This window comes from Jaculus jaculus, chromosome 6 (assembly GCF_020740685.1).
Source record: "Jaculus jaculus isolate mJacJac1 chromosome 6, mJacJac1.mat.Y.cur, whole genome shotgun sequence".
NCBI lineage: Eukaryota > Metazoa > Chordata > Mammalia > Rodentia > Dipodidae > Jaculus > Jaculus jaculus.
In genome coordinates this window covers 39,164,748-39,179,831 of record NC_059107.1, presented here as the reverse complement: position 1 = coordinate 39,179,831, position 15,084 = coordinate 39,164,748, and the positions used below count along the sequence as shown (strand labels likewise).

The 15,084-nt window shown below is 53.4% G+C and overlaps 1 protein-coding gene across 5 annotated transcripts in view; it reads left to right on the top strand.

Annotated features, from left to right (window-relative positions):
- The window catches only part of Iqsec1 (IQ motif and Sec7 domain ArfGEF 1), a 336,067-nt gene that overhangs the window by 205,772 nt on the left and 115,211 nt on the right, over positions 1–15,084 (top strand). For 3 of the 5 annotated variants that reach the window (XM_045153616.1, XM_045153618.1, XM_004671686.2), the window contains one exon: positions 7,246–7,290. The exons of 1 other annotated variant lie outside the window; for it this stretch is intronic. In XM_045153616.1, coding sequence (XP_045009551.1) covers positions 7,246–7,290 — 45 coding nt within the window. Of the gene's footprint in view, positions 1–7,245; positions 7,291–12,232; positions 12,786–15,084 lie in introns of those variants that run through there. One more of the 5 variants, XM_045153617.1, reaches the window with a different exon arrangement.

Here is a 15,084-nt window from a genome sequence, read left to right as displayed (position 1 = left end):
TGTTGGTCTTTCTCCCTTTCTCTCTTTTGTTCCCTCCCTCTTTCTCAGACTTTCTGTAGACACACACAGACCAAGCTCAGGCTGAGGGTGGGGCTGAATAGAAAAAGGCCAAGGTGTTCTAATGGGCCCTTGAGCTCTTGTCAGGACAGAGGGCACCATCACCCTGCTGACATTTGACCCAAGGCAAGAGGTGGTAGAAGGAAGCCTCAAAGACCTGGTAGACCCTAGTGCCCAGGGTCCTGGCTTAGGTGTGTGGCAGTATTGTCTCCAAGATGCCCCCTCATGAGGAAATTCAGTCTTAGGACAGAGATCTCATTGGCACCAAAAGATAAGAGAATCCCAGTCTGTCTGAGGCTGGATATGGCCTCCCCCTCAGGCCTCTGAGGATGCCTCTGTCCCCTGGCTAAGGGACAGGCTCTCTTCGTTAGCACTACCAGCCTCTCTGGAGGCCAGGATCACCCAGGGCAATTGCCATCTGCTTCCCAAGCAAAGAACAGATGCTGGGTAACAGAGTCGGCTGCCATGCCATCTTGTACCTCAGAATAGAGGATCCTCCCCACACTGGATGGATGCTTGGGACTGGGCCACTTCTCTTTCCATTCCGCCCCCGGGTCTGGGTCTCTGTTTATTACAGACCCATACCCAGCATCAGAGAATTGGGGTGGAGAGTGTCCTGCTCAGGCCCCTGCAACTCCCCATAGTTCCTTTCCTGATGCTGACTGGCTCGGAAAGGGGGCTTCCTGCAGAGCGCAGTGACCACCTGCTGCAGTGGCTGGGTCCTTCCAGTGGACACACCTGGCTGACCCTTCCTCCTAACTTTCGAACCATGACAACCCATGAGCTGTTTTAAGAATTCAGTTTAAAATATGTGAGCTGGGTTGGAGTGAATTGGGTTGTTTTCTGAACTTTGGAAGCAACCCCAGGGGAGGAATCTTATCTTGGCAAATAGTCTTGGGATCAGAGGTCAACCACTTGGCTGACTGCAGATGGTGGGGGACCAAGAGCAGGGGGCAGAGCTCCATGGACCCAGGTAGGCAATGGGCAGGGTGGCTTCCTTACCAGCTGGGAGACCTTGGGGAGGTCTCAGCCCCTCTGAGTCTGCTTCCTCCTCTGTAAAGTGGGCATCAAAAACTTAACTTATGCACAAGATTAAATGGGGCCATGTCAGCACCCAAGGGCCTCAGTCCAATAGGGTCTGGACTTGTTTTCATCCCTAGACACCCTCAACTGCGGGATCTTGGGGAGGGGAGTCACAAGAAAGGGTGGTGAAAGAAGTTGAGTCTCATTGTCAATTCCTGACTGATGCACCTGACCAGGTGAGCTTCTCGGTCCAGTTCAGGCCCTGTTCCCACAACAGCTTAGTCCCCGTATTCTCACCCTGCACCCTTGCTTGGAATGTACTGGGACCATTCCCTTCCCAGCCTTGACCCATGAGCTCCCAGGCACGGAGCCTCCTCTGAGCTGGCCACCCATGCAGGTCTCTGAGGCTTTCCTAGATGCCTGGCTTTCCATGGGCTCAGTTTCACCTCCACTGAACTGTGGTTACCTTGCTTATGTATTTCTGTGCCTTCTGGGCTGCCCATCTGCCCCACCATGGGCCGTGAGTACGCCTCACCCACTCTGGCCTGACCCTTGGTGCAGGACTCTGGGTGCTCAGCTGGGTGCCTGTGGTCATCTCACGTCACAGGGTGGTGGCGGTGAGTGAGAAGTACGCCACAGTGGTCTCTGGACCCGCAGTCCTTGCTTTCTGTGCTCCTGTTTACCTGTGGTCAGCCGAGCTTCAGAAATATTCAATGGAAAACCCCAGAAGCCGTTCCTAGGGTTAAATAACTTTGGTTACGGCACGTTACAGACATTGCTGTGTGTATTTCTAGTTGGGGCTATCACTCTCTTAGTGTGCCTGTCTTATACATCACACGTTATGTCTAGTATGCGTGTGTGGGGAAACCTAGCACAAAGCGTCAGTGGGGATGGGGTGTCAGGCATCCGCTGGGAGTCTTGGAGCGTGTCTCTGTGGATAAAGGACTGCGATGGCATGAAGTCTTTAGGGGACTGATGTGAACTATCGCTGCACAGGTACTGGGCTGGATGAGTGACTGACTCTCTGTCTCAAAGCGTGCCCTTCCCCCAGCTGATGAGCCCTGTTTTAGACCAGCCTCCTCCTGTTGCAGGTGGGAGACTGAGGCACAGAAACAGACGGTTGCCCTAGGCTCTCTCAGGGCCTGGCTCTTTCTGTGTACCCTGTCAGGGAGGCCTCCAAGGGGTGCCCGCCCTGTAGCTAGACTGTTCCAGACTCTGACTTAGCTCTGGGCGGAGCCTGGCGGGACAGCCGGGTGTGGAGGCCAACCTGGGACAATCGTGTCCCTGTGCCCATGCTAGGGCCCCCAGGTAGCAGGCAGGGCCGTCTGAGGGCTAGAGCCAGGAGAGGAAAACCAGCGGTGGGTGGACAGGAGCCCTCTGTGGCCTTCTGAGAGGGAGACTTAGGACCAGGACAGGACGATGGGCGGAGCTGCCTTGTGTCTATTATCCTAAGCAAGAAGACCCGCCCACTTGCAGCTGAGAAAACGGAAGCCCAGGGAGGGCCTTGTGGCTTGTGAGACCAATATTAGCCAGAAGTCCAGATACCCTAATTGGAGTCACATCTAGACTTCACTGTTGACATTGGGTCAAGAGCCACGCCGTAGGGGGTCATGAGGTTCCAGCCCAGCAAGGTGCGGGCAAAGCCTGCCTGAGTCAAGTCCTGGGGCCACTCTGCTGTGTTTTTGCCGCAGAAGCCCAGTGGGGAGGTAGCAGCTTTCTAAGCAGGTGCCCTGGCTGTATGTTATTTACTAGTTAATAAGAGGGAAGGGAATGTGGTATCAGAGGCTTAAGACTTCCCTGACTTTTTAGAACTGAGCCAAATTCCCCCTCACTGTAACAAGTCCCTCCCAGGGCTTGTTATGCCTGAATCCTCTTTATTTCTGGCTTTCTCTGAAGGAAAGGTTTACCCCAGGTAGGTTCAGCCCACTTGGGGTTTCCTCAGGCATGCTCTGTCATAGCAGCAGCAGGGCTTTGAGCTGCTGCCCAAGGTGGAGCTCTGCTGGAGTCTAGCACACGTGTATCACCAACCCCCACAAGCACAAGGGTTTGGGGAAGGAGCCTGGGCCTGGAAAATGCCATACCATAGTCCACTCTCCCAGATCCTCCCTCCGGCCCTTCCCTCTCCTTGCTCTCCATCATCTCCGCATCCCGTCTCAGGAACCAAGTTGGCATCCTCCTCCTCTGACACCCAGCAGCTCAGAGCCTGGATCTGGCCTGGGCCTCTACTGCCTCGGGTGGTGCCTCACAATAATGCCTGGGTTCATTTTATTTTGGCAGAACTTTCCAAGCCAGAAGGCCCTCAGAGAATACTGCATTACCCTTTAGACCTATCTGGGAGGTTGGGCTGGGGTGTGGCTCAGTGGTAGAGCACCCTGGATTCCAATCCCCAGCACAAGAGAGGGCGAGAGTGGTACTGAAAAATAGAGAGAAAGAAAACAGAAATAGAAGCTAAAAGTTAGGACAGTTAAAATAGAAAATCACAGTGAAGAACTAGGGTGTTGCTCAGGGGCAGAATACATGCCTAACATTTTTTTTAAAAAAGATAAAAATTCAGTCATATTTATCTGTCACCACCTTCATGTCGATGTGAACAGTGACTTGACTGGCTGAGGGAACAAGACCACTCATCCAGAGCTTGTGGGAGCACAGAGCAAATGGGCACTGTGGAAAGTGGTGTGAAGTTTGTTTTTAAAACTATATAAATATAAAACTCTATAAAATATAGTTATAAAATATAAATAAAATATAATATATAAATGTATGTATTATATATTTAGTATATAATATCATGTATATAAATTATTGTATTTATTTATGTATACATAAATACAAATATAAAATATAATTTTAAAACTAAATAAAAGTAAACACACACTCATTATAGGACCCAGTAGTTGCACCCTGGAGCGTTTTATCCCAGGGAAATGAAGACTGGTGTTCACACAAAAGTCTGCATTCAAATGCTCATGCCAGTTCATGACCTGCAACTGGAAACCACTCAGGCATTGCTTATGTTAGTCAGCTTTCTGATGCTGTAATGAAATCTGTGAGACAAACAACTTCTAAAGAGAAAAGGGTCATTTGGGCTCTCAGTTGGAGGCATTTGACCAGGGAGCCTGTGGAGAGACAGCACAGCCTGGTGGGGATCGACAGAGCAAAACCAGTCACCTCATGGCCAGAGAACAGGGAGAAGGGGGAAGACACCAGGGTCCCGTGGACCCCTTCAAGGTTGCATCCCAGGATGGCTTCAAGACTCCACTCCCTCCCACTCATGCCAAGCTAGGGACCAAGCCTTCAATGTGTGAACCTGTGAGGAACACTTACCCGCCAAACTAGTGCACTCTTCACTGGTTGAATTCGCTGTGGCACTTCCATGCCATGCAGTACTGTGCAGCAATCAGAAGGAGCACACTACTGACACCTCGTCCAAAGCAGTTCTATACCCCATGGTTGCGTCTGTATGATGTTCTGAAATGATGCAGTTATGAAGAAGGAAAACAGATTAGAGGTTGTCAGGGGTATGGGACAGTGGAGAGAGGCTTTGTGGTTGGTTATAAAGAGGCGGGTAGTATGATGGGTGTTGCCATCCACACACACACGCACACTCATATTCTCACGGAGGCTTGTATGCTGGTAGACTCTTGTGAGCTTCTGAAATCTGTGTGTTGACCACTGTCCCTGTCCTAGCATTATCTCTTGGGGTGTTATGGCAGGTACAGGGGACTCCCTATACGTTTTGCTAGGAAATTTCCATTTCAGATATAAAAAAGAAAAAAAAACAACAAAGCTCCTGGATGAAGGAATAAGCCTCCCTTCCTCCACAAGATCCAATTTAGGTTGTGGCAAGAGCGCAGAGTGTCCCCTCTGTAACCAGGGACAGAGCACTGACTGCCTCTGCACTGGGCACAGGAACACTGAGGCCAGAGTGGGCAGCTGTGAGAATCAGACAGTGCCAACCAGCTCCTTGGCATGCTGGACTCCTTCTGGTGCTGCAGGTTGGAGCTGGAAATACCTGTACTCTTTTTCATTTTTACCATAAACTTTAATAGACTATTGTGTGTCTAGAGCCATGGGCTTATTTCATCCTTGTGCAGCTTATAGAACCGTTAAGAAATGCATTCTTACGTACGCAGCACTCAAAACCTCAAACAGACCGGTCCAGCTCCAGCCCACTCCAGGGGAGTGTCTCCTCACTTTTGGCCACATAAAGCAGACTTCTACCTTCTCGTGAACTCTGGTGCCCCTTAGGAGTTCTGTGGAGGAGGAGGCAGCTGGCATGTTCTGGAAAACAAAGGGAAGCAGGGCTGGGGACAGCACAGAGCTAGAGGGTGTCTTAGGAGAATGGATGGGCCACAGGCTGCCCTCAGTGCTTTGGCCAGAGTGGCAGGAAGGGATGGAGCCTGCCTGGCTGTCTAAAAACCTGGGTCAAGGACTCTCAAAGATCCTGGGCACCCAGGACGGTGGTGAGGATAGAGCAGCTTTAGCAGGCTGGGTGGAGAGCTGCCCCCCCAGGCTGACAAGGCCTCAGTGAGACTGGGTGCCACTCAGCAAATGGCTGCACCTGTCCGTCCCTCATCTCTGTGTACAATCAAGATTGAATACATAATGGTAAGGCATATCTCTGTTGTGCAGAATTAATGTGTTAGCAGAATCTAGTATCATGCTCATATTTTATTTGTAGATGTTGGTGTCATAATCAATACATACAAAACATAATTTGATATATGCCAGCCTTTGGATCCTGTATTCTGTGTGTGTGTGTGAGTATGAGATGTGTGTATGTATATTTGCGTGTGTGGAGTCCAGAGATTGATGTTAAGTATCTCCCTCAATTGCCTGTATGTTACTGAGAACATTCTAGGAAGTTTTGGGGCCATCCTGACACTGGCTCCTCATAGCTCCCCTTTGCTTGGGCTGTAAGAGCTGCCCAGCCGGTGAGATGTGTCCCTTAAGAGCTCTGTCTCCAGGATAGAGGCAGCTCTTTGTGGCTTCAACTGAGGCTAGAGATGGAGAAGACTCTAGACTGTGGAAGGAGCTCAGCCTTTGACAGTGGAGGCATTTCCAGCTAGGCTGTAGAATGAGGACAATAGGGAAACTGAGGCTAAAGCTTGGAGAGCCTGTGGCCGGAACCCCGCATTGGCTTAGAATGGTCAAGCCCTCAGTGGTCACATATAGGCCCACACAGTGCAGGTACCCCTGGCTTCTGAGGCCTAGAGTGAGGAAGACCAGGCCGGCTGCTACAGTGAGGCTACTGTTCCATTCGGGAAGGCAGTGGCCATTGGAGGGGAGGCTAGTCCCAGGGTGCCATCTCCAGAAGTATCTGGGTCCTACCAGATGCCCCCAGGTAGACAGTGGAAGGTACTAGCCAAACTCCAAAGATGTAGAGCTTGAGAGAGAATGTGGGGGGTACCCCATTAAGACAGGCTGACTCAGGGTCCCGGGCTCTTCTGATTGGCCCTTTTTATTGCTTGCCCATACTGTTATTGTGCCCCTGTCATACACAAGAAAACTGAGGCACAAGGAAGTGAGGGCTGGTAAGTAGTAAGGCTTGTGATTCCAATAGAGGTGGCACCAAAACATACCCCATTAGCACAGTAAAAACCTGATCAAAGAAATGAGCTTGGGCCCAGGCTCCTAGGACTAGACACCAGGTCTGTGGGCTTAGGGGCTGACACTCCCAGCTCCCAACATTGGGGTTGATGGGACCCACACCTGGGAGTCTGCAAGACCTGCCCAGGTCTCTCTGGGGAAGGAACATGGCAGTGTCCTGTCAGTCACACTCAAATGTAAATCCCAGCCCAGGTCTGGGTACACATCAGGGGTAGAGCATGCGCTTAGCATGCCGAGGCTCCAGGTTCCATTCCCGGCATCACTTCCTCACATGTTTCTTCTTCCCAACCTTGGTTTCCCCTTCTGAGGAGGGAGGAGTTGGATTGGCATTGTTAAGGTCTTTTGTGCCTAGACCTGTCACTGGGGTATGGTGGCAGCAACTACTGGGAGCCCAGCCCCGGGAAGGGAAAGCACATGGTTTCTTGTCTGGGGCTCAGAGTTCTCCCTGGAGCTGCTAAGAATCCCTCAACCTGTCCTGGGGCCTGAGCTGGCGGGGCACCAAGGGTCTTGTTGTGGGGGACCATCAGTAACCCTATCTCACTTTTGCCACCCCAGGAGCTCCCTGGAGACTGGAAGCAGCCTGTCCACTGACCGCTACAGGTACTGTCTCACCTCTGCTCTCCCTACTTCAGGCCTGACAGAGGCCCACACTTTCTGTATGCACCTGGTGGGATTGGGGAGCGAGTCGGGATGCTAGGGAAGGGGAATTAACCCTACCATGAGTCCCCAGTTCCTCCAGAGACCAGAGGTCCTGTTATGTCCCTGAGAACACAGATAGCTTGAAAGTAGTCCCCTCTCAAAATCAAGGCTTAGCCCAGGCCTCCTGAAGAGGGTTGGGGGTCTCCTGGAGATCAGACTATGCTGAGGTAGACACTGATGGTGGCTGCTCTGAGATCCCAGGCTGGGGGTCCCTGAGGAGCAGCAAGTAGCTCCCATGACCTCCAAGGCTAAGAGCCTGATATTTCTCCCCAACCCCAGCTTGCTAGGTAGGATGTGGGGTCTGGGGCTCCTTCTCTGCGTTTCCTGTCCTGAGTTTTCACTGGGCATCTTCCTAAAAGCATGCTCTGTTTTTAACCAATAAAGGTTGGAGCCTTGAGAGTAGAGGTGCCTTTGAGGGTTGTGTTTATGTAATAATATAACTAAGGGCAATGGGGCCTCTGCACTGTGCCATGGGAGGACTAGAAGTTGACTGTCCCCACCCCTTGGAGGGGGAAGATCCAGGAAAGAGCACAGTCTGTAGGGACCTGTGAGGTGCAATGCACTCGAAACCTGTCCCACTTGAGAGCTGGGCTACCAGAGAAGACAAGAAGAGCATGCCAGGGTGCAGGAGACACTACACAGAAATGAAGTGCCCATCATAACCCTGTGCTGGTACAGAGAAGACGTAAAGCACCTGTCTTTGCTTCCAGAGCTGGGCAGTGCCCCAGGGTGGGAAAACAAACAGCCTTGTGACACAATGTAACGCAAACACTCATGATGGGAAGACAGCGCTGTGACACACACATAACACACACTCGTGATAGGAAGACAGCCCTGTGACACACGTAACACACACTCGTGATGGGAAGACAGCGCTGTGACACACACATAACACACACTCGTGATAGGAAGACAGCCCTGTGACACACGTAACACACACTCGTGATGGGAAGACAGCCCTGTGACACACGTAACACACACTCGTGATGGGAAGACAGCGCTGTGACACACACATAACACACACTCGTGATGGGAAGACAGCCCTGTGACACACGTAACACACACTCGTGATGGGAAGACAGCGCTGTGACACACACGTAACACACACTCGTGATGGGAAGACAGCGCTGTGACACACGTAACACACACTCGTGATGGGAAGACAGCCCTGTGACACACGTAACACACACTCGTGATGGGAAGACAGCCCTGTGACACACACGTAACACACACTCGTGATGGGAAGACAGCCCTGTGACACACGTGTAACACACACTCGTGATGGGAAGACAGCGCTGTGACACACACGTAACACACACTCGTGATGGGAAGACAGCCCTGTGACACACGCGTAACACACACTCGTGATGGGAAGACAGCCCTGTGACACACATAGACACACGTAACACTCGTGATGGGAAGACAGCCCTGTGACACACACGTCACACACACTCGTGATGGGAAGACAGCCCTGTGACACACGTAACACACACTCGTGATGGGAAGACAGCGCTGTGACACACACGTAACACACACTCGTGATGGGAAGACAGCGCTGTGACACACATGTAACACACACTCGTGATGGGAAGACAGCCCTGTGACACACGTAACACACACTCGTGATGGGAAGACAGCCCTGTGACACACACGTAACACACACTCGTGATAGGAAGACAGCGCTGTGACACACACGTAACACACACTCGTGATGGGAAGACAGCGCTGTGACACACACGTAACACATACTCGTGATGGGAAGACAGCCCTGTGACACACATGTAACACACACTCGTGATGGGAAGACAGCGCTGTGACACACACGTAACACACACTCGTGATGGGAAGACAGCCCTGTGACACACGCGTAACACACACTCGTGATGGGAAGACAGCCCTGTGACACACACGTAACACACACGGTCATGCACTTGTATGCATGTGCACTTCAGCCAAATCCAGAATAAGGGTAGCAAGTTTAATGAGAGCTGGCTATCTTCACAATGACACAGCAGGACAGGACAGCTGTGGGCCCCTGACAGAAGTCACCGGTACAGGAACTAGCAAAGGGGTCAAGAAGGGATCTGATCATTGGAAGTCACAGTGTGTGTGTGTGCTGACCTGGTCCCTACCCACGAGGCCAGGTAGAGCTGGACCATGTCACCCACTGACCCAAATATGGCCACCCAATTTACCATCAAAGCCATCCCCAGTTCTGTCAGACCAGACCACAGTTGAAGCCAAAGGCTGGTGTTTCACTCCCTGGAGGGAAAAGCAGGGGCCAGAGAGCAGCATGGAACCTCTCCTTCCCCATCCAGCTGTAGTTTCTGAGTACCTGTGGATGTTAGGCACTCAGGACGTCATGGCCACAATCCTGCCACCTTCATGGAGCTTCCCTGTGGCAGACAGCAGGCAGTGAAGGCACAGAGACGCTGGTGTAATGTACTGGGGTGGGGAAGATGACAAGGACTATGAAAAATAGCACAAAACAAACAGTGACAGGACAGGGGTCAGGGGAAGGCCATCCTGAGGAGACTGCAGCTAACCAGTCTGGGAAGACAGCGAAGGGCATCATCATTCCTGCAGGGGGATAGGTGCAGAGGCCCTGAGATGGGACATGCTTGGCACATTTGAAGAACTACAACAAGGCAGATGTTAAATGGGATCTTCCCGCACCTCTGTCATCCTGCTGTGACGTGTGACCTGCTTTCAGGTCCTCACAGAAACCTTGGAACACTGCTAGAGCTGGCTCTGTGTTCTCGTTTCACAGATGAGGAAAACTGAGGTCCAGAGTCAAAGAGAACTGGGACAGGACTCAGGACTAGGACTCAGGACCCTCTCCTGTACCTCTCCTGCCCCCTGGCCTCTATGCCCTTGCCCGGTAGCAGAAGTACCAGTTTTCGGGCCTTGGAGGAAGTTGTTCTCTTTTGCCTGTGGTGCAGGGAGCATGGTGACCAGGCCCCGCCCTGCCTCACTGAGGTTCTGGAGGCTTAGAAGCCTGGGAATTCAGAAACAAAGGTCCCAGCCAGCAATTGTCGCCTTTCAAAGACACAGCCGGCTTCCTCTGGCTTCCTCTGCCACAGGCAGGCGTGAGAGGGAAGCCAATGTCCTTGTCCCAGGGGGAGGGGGAGAGTGACATTCTGGGTGGGTGGGGGAAGGGAACAGTATAAGCTACCTTGGCGAGCAGGCTGTCTCCCGGGCAGATGGCCACCTTGGCATCTTCTCTGCCTGCCCCCAGCTGTCATCCCACTGTGAAGCCAGGGGGTCCTGCACCCAGCCCATCCGTCCTGAGCATACGACGTGCCCCTCCCCCTCCCCCTCCCGGGCCTTGGCTCAGCATGCAGTGTCTGTGTATGTAAGGATGCAGTGAAGTCCAACCTCAGCTGCTCTCTGGACCACCACTAAGCCAGACACTTTGGTGGTAGGAACCAGGTCTTCCTTGCCCTGCATTTGGTGACGTGTCTAGTGGTATCTAAATACCCGCGATGCCAGCATTCTACATGACAGCCAAACACTCCTTTAGGCATTACCAAATGTCCTGTCCTCCATGGGAGGGGGGGGGTGACATGGCCACCTCTGGCCGATCAATGACCACTGTTCTAGAAATGGCACGCTGGTGGTAACACAGCTGCCACTCTGACTCAGGGCCCAAGGAGCTCAGGCTCTTTTGTGACATCAGATCCTATCTGAGATTGGTTGCCCCCCACATTTTTCCTCTAGTTCACTGGCCTCATGGCTCTCTGTGCACAGGTTGGGGTCTTCCCTGAGCTTCTGTTTCCTCATCTGTGGGGAGAGAGTGGAAGGTGGCCTGGCTTTGTGAAGATGTCTGTTTCTATAGCTGTGAGGCCTGACGTAGCCTGAATGAGTGTGGTACTTCCAAGGGTACTATGGGCTCAGAGATTCCTCCCCCACATGCACCATCTGAGGTGCTCCGCTGGTGGTAGAGTGTTTCTGGGCAGGCAGTGGACGGGGAGATGCTGTCTCTCCGTGGGGTGCGCCCAGATGGAGGAGGTGATGATGGTCTAAGCAGACATAAAGGGGGCAGGCATGTTCCTGGGCTGAGGATGCCAGGGAGAAATTGCACAGGGGGACTGAGGGCCTGTGCTGCTGTGGCTTTGGCATCCAGGGAAGGTGGGCATTTGAGGAGGTAATGAAGGCATGATCTGGGACAGACAACTGTGGCAGAGTTGGAACCCCACACAGTGCTGGAAGGGTGTGGTGAGTTCAGGTGTGGGAAGGCAGTTAGTTTGCATGGGCATCAGAGAGATCAGGCAGTCAGCAGAGGTCCAGCCTGTGTTCTGAGGGCAGCAAGGGAACCATGCGGGAGTGTGGAACCAGAGAGACATGTTAAGGTCCCCAGGCCAGTGTGTGGGGAATGGGCCATAGGGGATCAAAATAGAAGCCAGATAGCCATCAGGGCCCAGGGGATACTACATGGAGGCTGGATTCTATTCCTGGTCCGTGGCTTCCAAACCTCATGGCCCACGAAGAACCCTGCTTTTCACGGGGGACAATGCCCCTGGCTGTCCTTGGTCCCTCAGCCCAGCCACTGCGCTCCCACCCTCCCATAGTAGCAAAAGAAGTCCCTCCCAGCAGCCAATGAGCGGCTGTCATCGCGGTTCCATTTTAGATTTTATCAATGTGTCTCTGTTGCCTAGGCAACGGCTCTGGCGGCCTTGTCAGTCTTTCCCACCGCCTTTCAGAGCCGAGCTGCCCTCACTGCCAGCACCATGTGTCTGAGCGGTGAGTTTTCCCTCACACGGGCCGTGTCGGGATTCCGCCACACGTAATTTATCAGGCAGAGGAGGCCAGCTTTTGTCTGTCACCTGTACCCTGCCCCCCCCACCCCCCTGCAAGCCTGTCCCCACCACTCAGGCCAGGCAGGTGTCTGGGCCACCTGAAACCCAGGCGTGCTTGGGAAACAGGCTTGCAGAACTACGGGGAGAGGCCCTCGCTTTCAGCCCCCCCCCCAGGAAGATGGGCTGGGCCCCCCCACAGCTCAGCACAGTCAGAGCCACCTCGGTTTGCCCTGGTACCCCCCGGGAATCCCCCAGAAGAAGCCGGCACCAGAAACAGTGGCAGTGTGAGCCTGCCCGAGCACGCTGATGAGCTGCGGGGCTTTTGTGCTCACTTGCTCTTTGTATTGGAGGCGCGCACTGTAAGAGCTGCACCAGGCAGGGCTGGGCCATGTGAGTGGGGGCCCGCTGCGGCAGGGCAGGGACCAGCGGCCAGAGTGGCCGGGCCTCTCCCTCCCAGTGGCCCCTGTCTAGGTCTCTCTGGAGACACCACAGCAGGCCAGCTAGAGACCAAGAGGGGAAAATGCTCAAGTTCAAGGCCTTCTGCCTGGATTACTGGCAGTTCCTGTGCCTGCAGCCGCTGCATGGGGCCTATAAAAGGTAAGGAGATTGTCCTCCCTTAGGATCTGGGTCACCAGGGTAACAGGACCTGGACGGGAAGTTCGCCCTGAGCCCCGGCCCAGCTGCAGGGCTTTCTTGTCTCAGCTCAGCGTCCCTGCCCCTAGCCAAAGCATGGCGGTGGCACTTGCGCTGGTCTGCCCTGCGACTCAGATCAACTCTGCCCTCCTTGCCCTGCAACCTCAGCCCCGGAAGGTGCTCTGAACAGGTCCCTCTGGCCACTCTGAGGTGTCGAGCTACAGTATGAAATCCTTGCTACCAGGTCAGCCTTGGAGCCAACCAACTCTTGAACAGGTCTGACCCCTCCTCCCCCTCCACACACAAACACACAGACACTAGCAGGGCAGCCGTGCCGATCCAGAGGCCCCCAGACTGGCTGCACCATGCCGCGCTCCCTCCAGTTGCGTGGACTGTCTGTGACAAGTGGACTTGACTGCCTTCAGTGCTGAGCACGGAGGATCTGGGAAAGCAGGCAGGCGGACCCCTAGCCTAGAAGTCAGCAGACCAAAGTTCAACTGTCTTTTTGCTGTTTGACCTTTGGGCAGGTTACTTTTCCTCAGAGTCTCAGTTTCCCCATCATCAGAGGCATACAATGAGATTTGAAAGCTGCTTCCCTAAGTGACAAGGACTGCAGATATCATGGGCCTGAATGTTAATAATAGATCTGACTGACCTTGTTGCGAGTGTGGGAATATGTGTGAGTGTGTTGTCCTCATGCACGCCTCGCTCAAGAAACACTCTCAGGCAGCAGGAGAGCTCTACGCAGCCACTGCATGGTTGCCTGAAAGGCGTGTAATTAAAGACTTCGAGGAGGAAACTGTGCCATCTATTCTGAGGGAATTAGTTTTTCTTGATTTCCCACTCTGGCGTCCATGGCCATTAGCATGCGAACGGCTCTGGGAAAGTGTGGAGGCTTTTCTTTTCTCTTCCAGCACCCTTTCTTAGAGGGGGATGCCAAGGGTCGCACAGTAGCCATAGAAAGGAAGTCCCCAAGCTTGGGTGGGTGCCAGGCAGCGAGGCCTGGCCCACATCTGATTAGCTCTGGCCACATCAGCCCTGCGTACTTACACCAGGAGCTCAGCACATGAACTGGGTAAAGCCTTTCAGCCCACCCCCCGCAAGGTGGTGCATGCATCCCTCCAGGACTTAATGTCCCCTGTGCTCAGAAACACCTGTGCCTTTTGCCATTGTCACCGTTATAGCCTGGATTGTCAATCCTCAGTCACAGTAATGAGCTGAGCGAGACCCAAGCACAAAACCTCATCTCATGGCCTCAGGATTTGAACTCAAGTCCCTCTTGTTCCATGGTGGCCACCCCTTCTGACAACGAAGGTGACAGAGTTCTGGAGGCCGGCAGGGAGGAAGGAGTGACAGGTCGTGCCCCACAGGCTCAACTGGAGAGGGCCTGAATTCTGGTGTGTCTTCAGGAGGTGGAGAGTGACGTGCAGTCACTGGGGAGCCCAGGAAGGGTCAGTTCTGGAATCACATGTAGGGAGAGCAAGAGCACAGCTTCCTCTGCACTCCCCCATGGGGGGCTCTTATTTAGAACATACTGGTCCTCCCTCCTGGAGCTCCCAGCCTTCCATTAACAGGCCCTGCAAGCTAAGGGCACGGAACAGAGATCATTGGGAGAAGCCAGGAAGATTTTCTGCAGGAGCTGTGCCGGGGTGAAGGAGGTGTGTTCTCCCAGCCAAGGCAGGAATAGTCTATGCTTTAGGTTGGTCCAAGGTGAGGCCGAAAAGTAAAGAATGTTCCTGATGAGCCCACTAGGGCAGGCAGGGCGGTGATGGATATGCTGAAGCCCCCAAGTACTGCTGCCTATGAGGCTGAGTGCTGGGCACCAACTCCTTGCACTGACGGGCATATCCTTCTTTCCACGTAAAAAGACAGAGTAACAAGGAGCAGCACTGTGGCCGTAGTGACAAGGCTAGTTGGTGGTGTGGTTGTGAAGTAAGCAGTTGGCCAATCTGGGAAGAAGCTTCACATTGTTTACCAAAGATGGGCAGCATGCCAAGGGTGGGGGTCGACCCTGTGCACCCACTGCTGACGACAGCAGAGGTGGTGTGTCAGCAGGGTGGGCAAGAATATTGGTTGCTGTCAGACCTCCGCTTGACCAGGAGCTTGGAAAAGTCACTCTCCTCATTTCAGCTTCCGGTGTTCAGCTGGGCACACGAAGGTCACCTCTCAGTGCTCTTTGGGGACTGAGGGGTGAGGGCAAGAAAGCGCCTTAGGCTCCCCATCGAGTGGGGCTGAGCAAGTAGGCACTGTTCCGCAGGCTGTG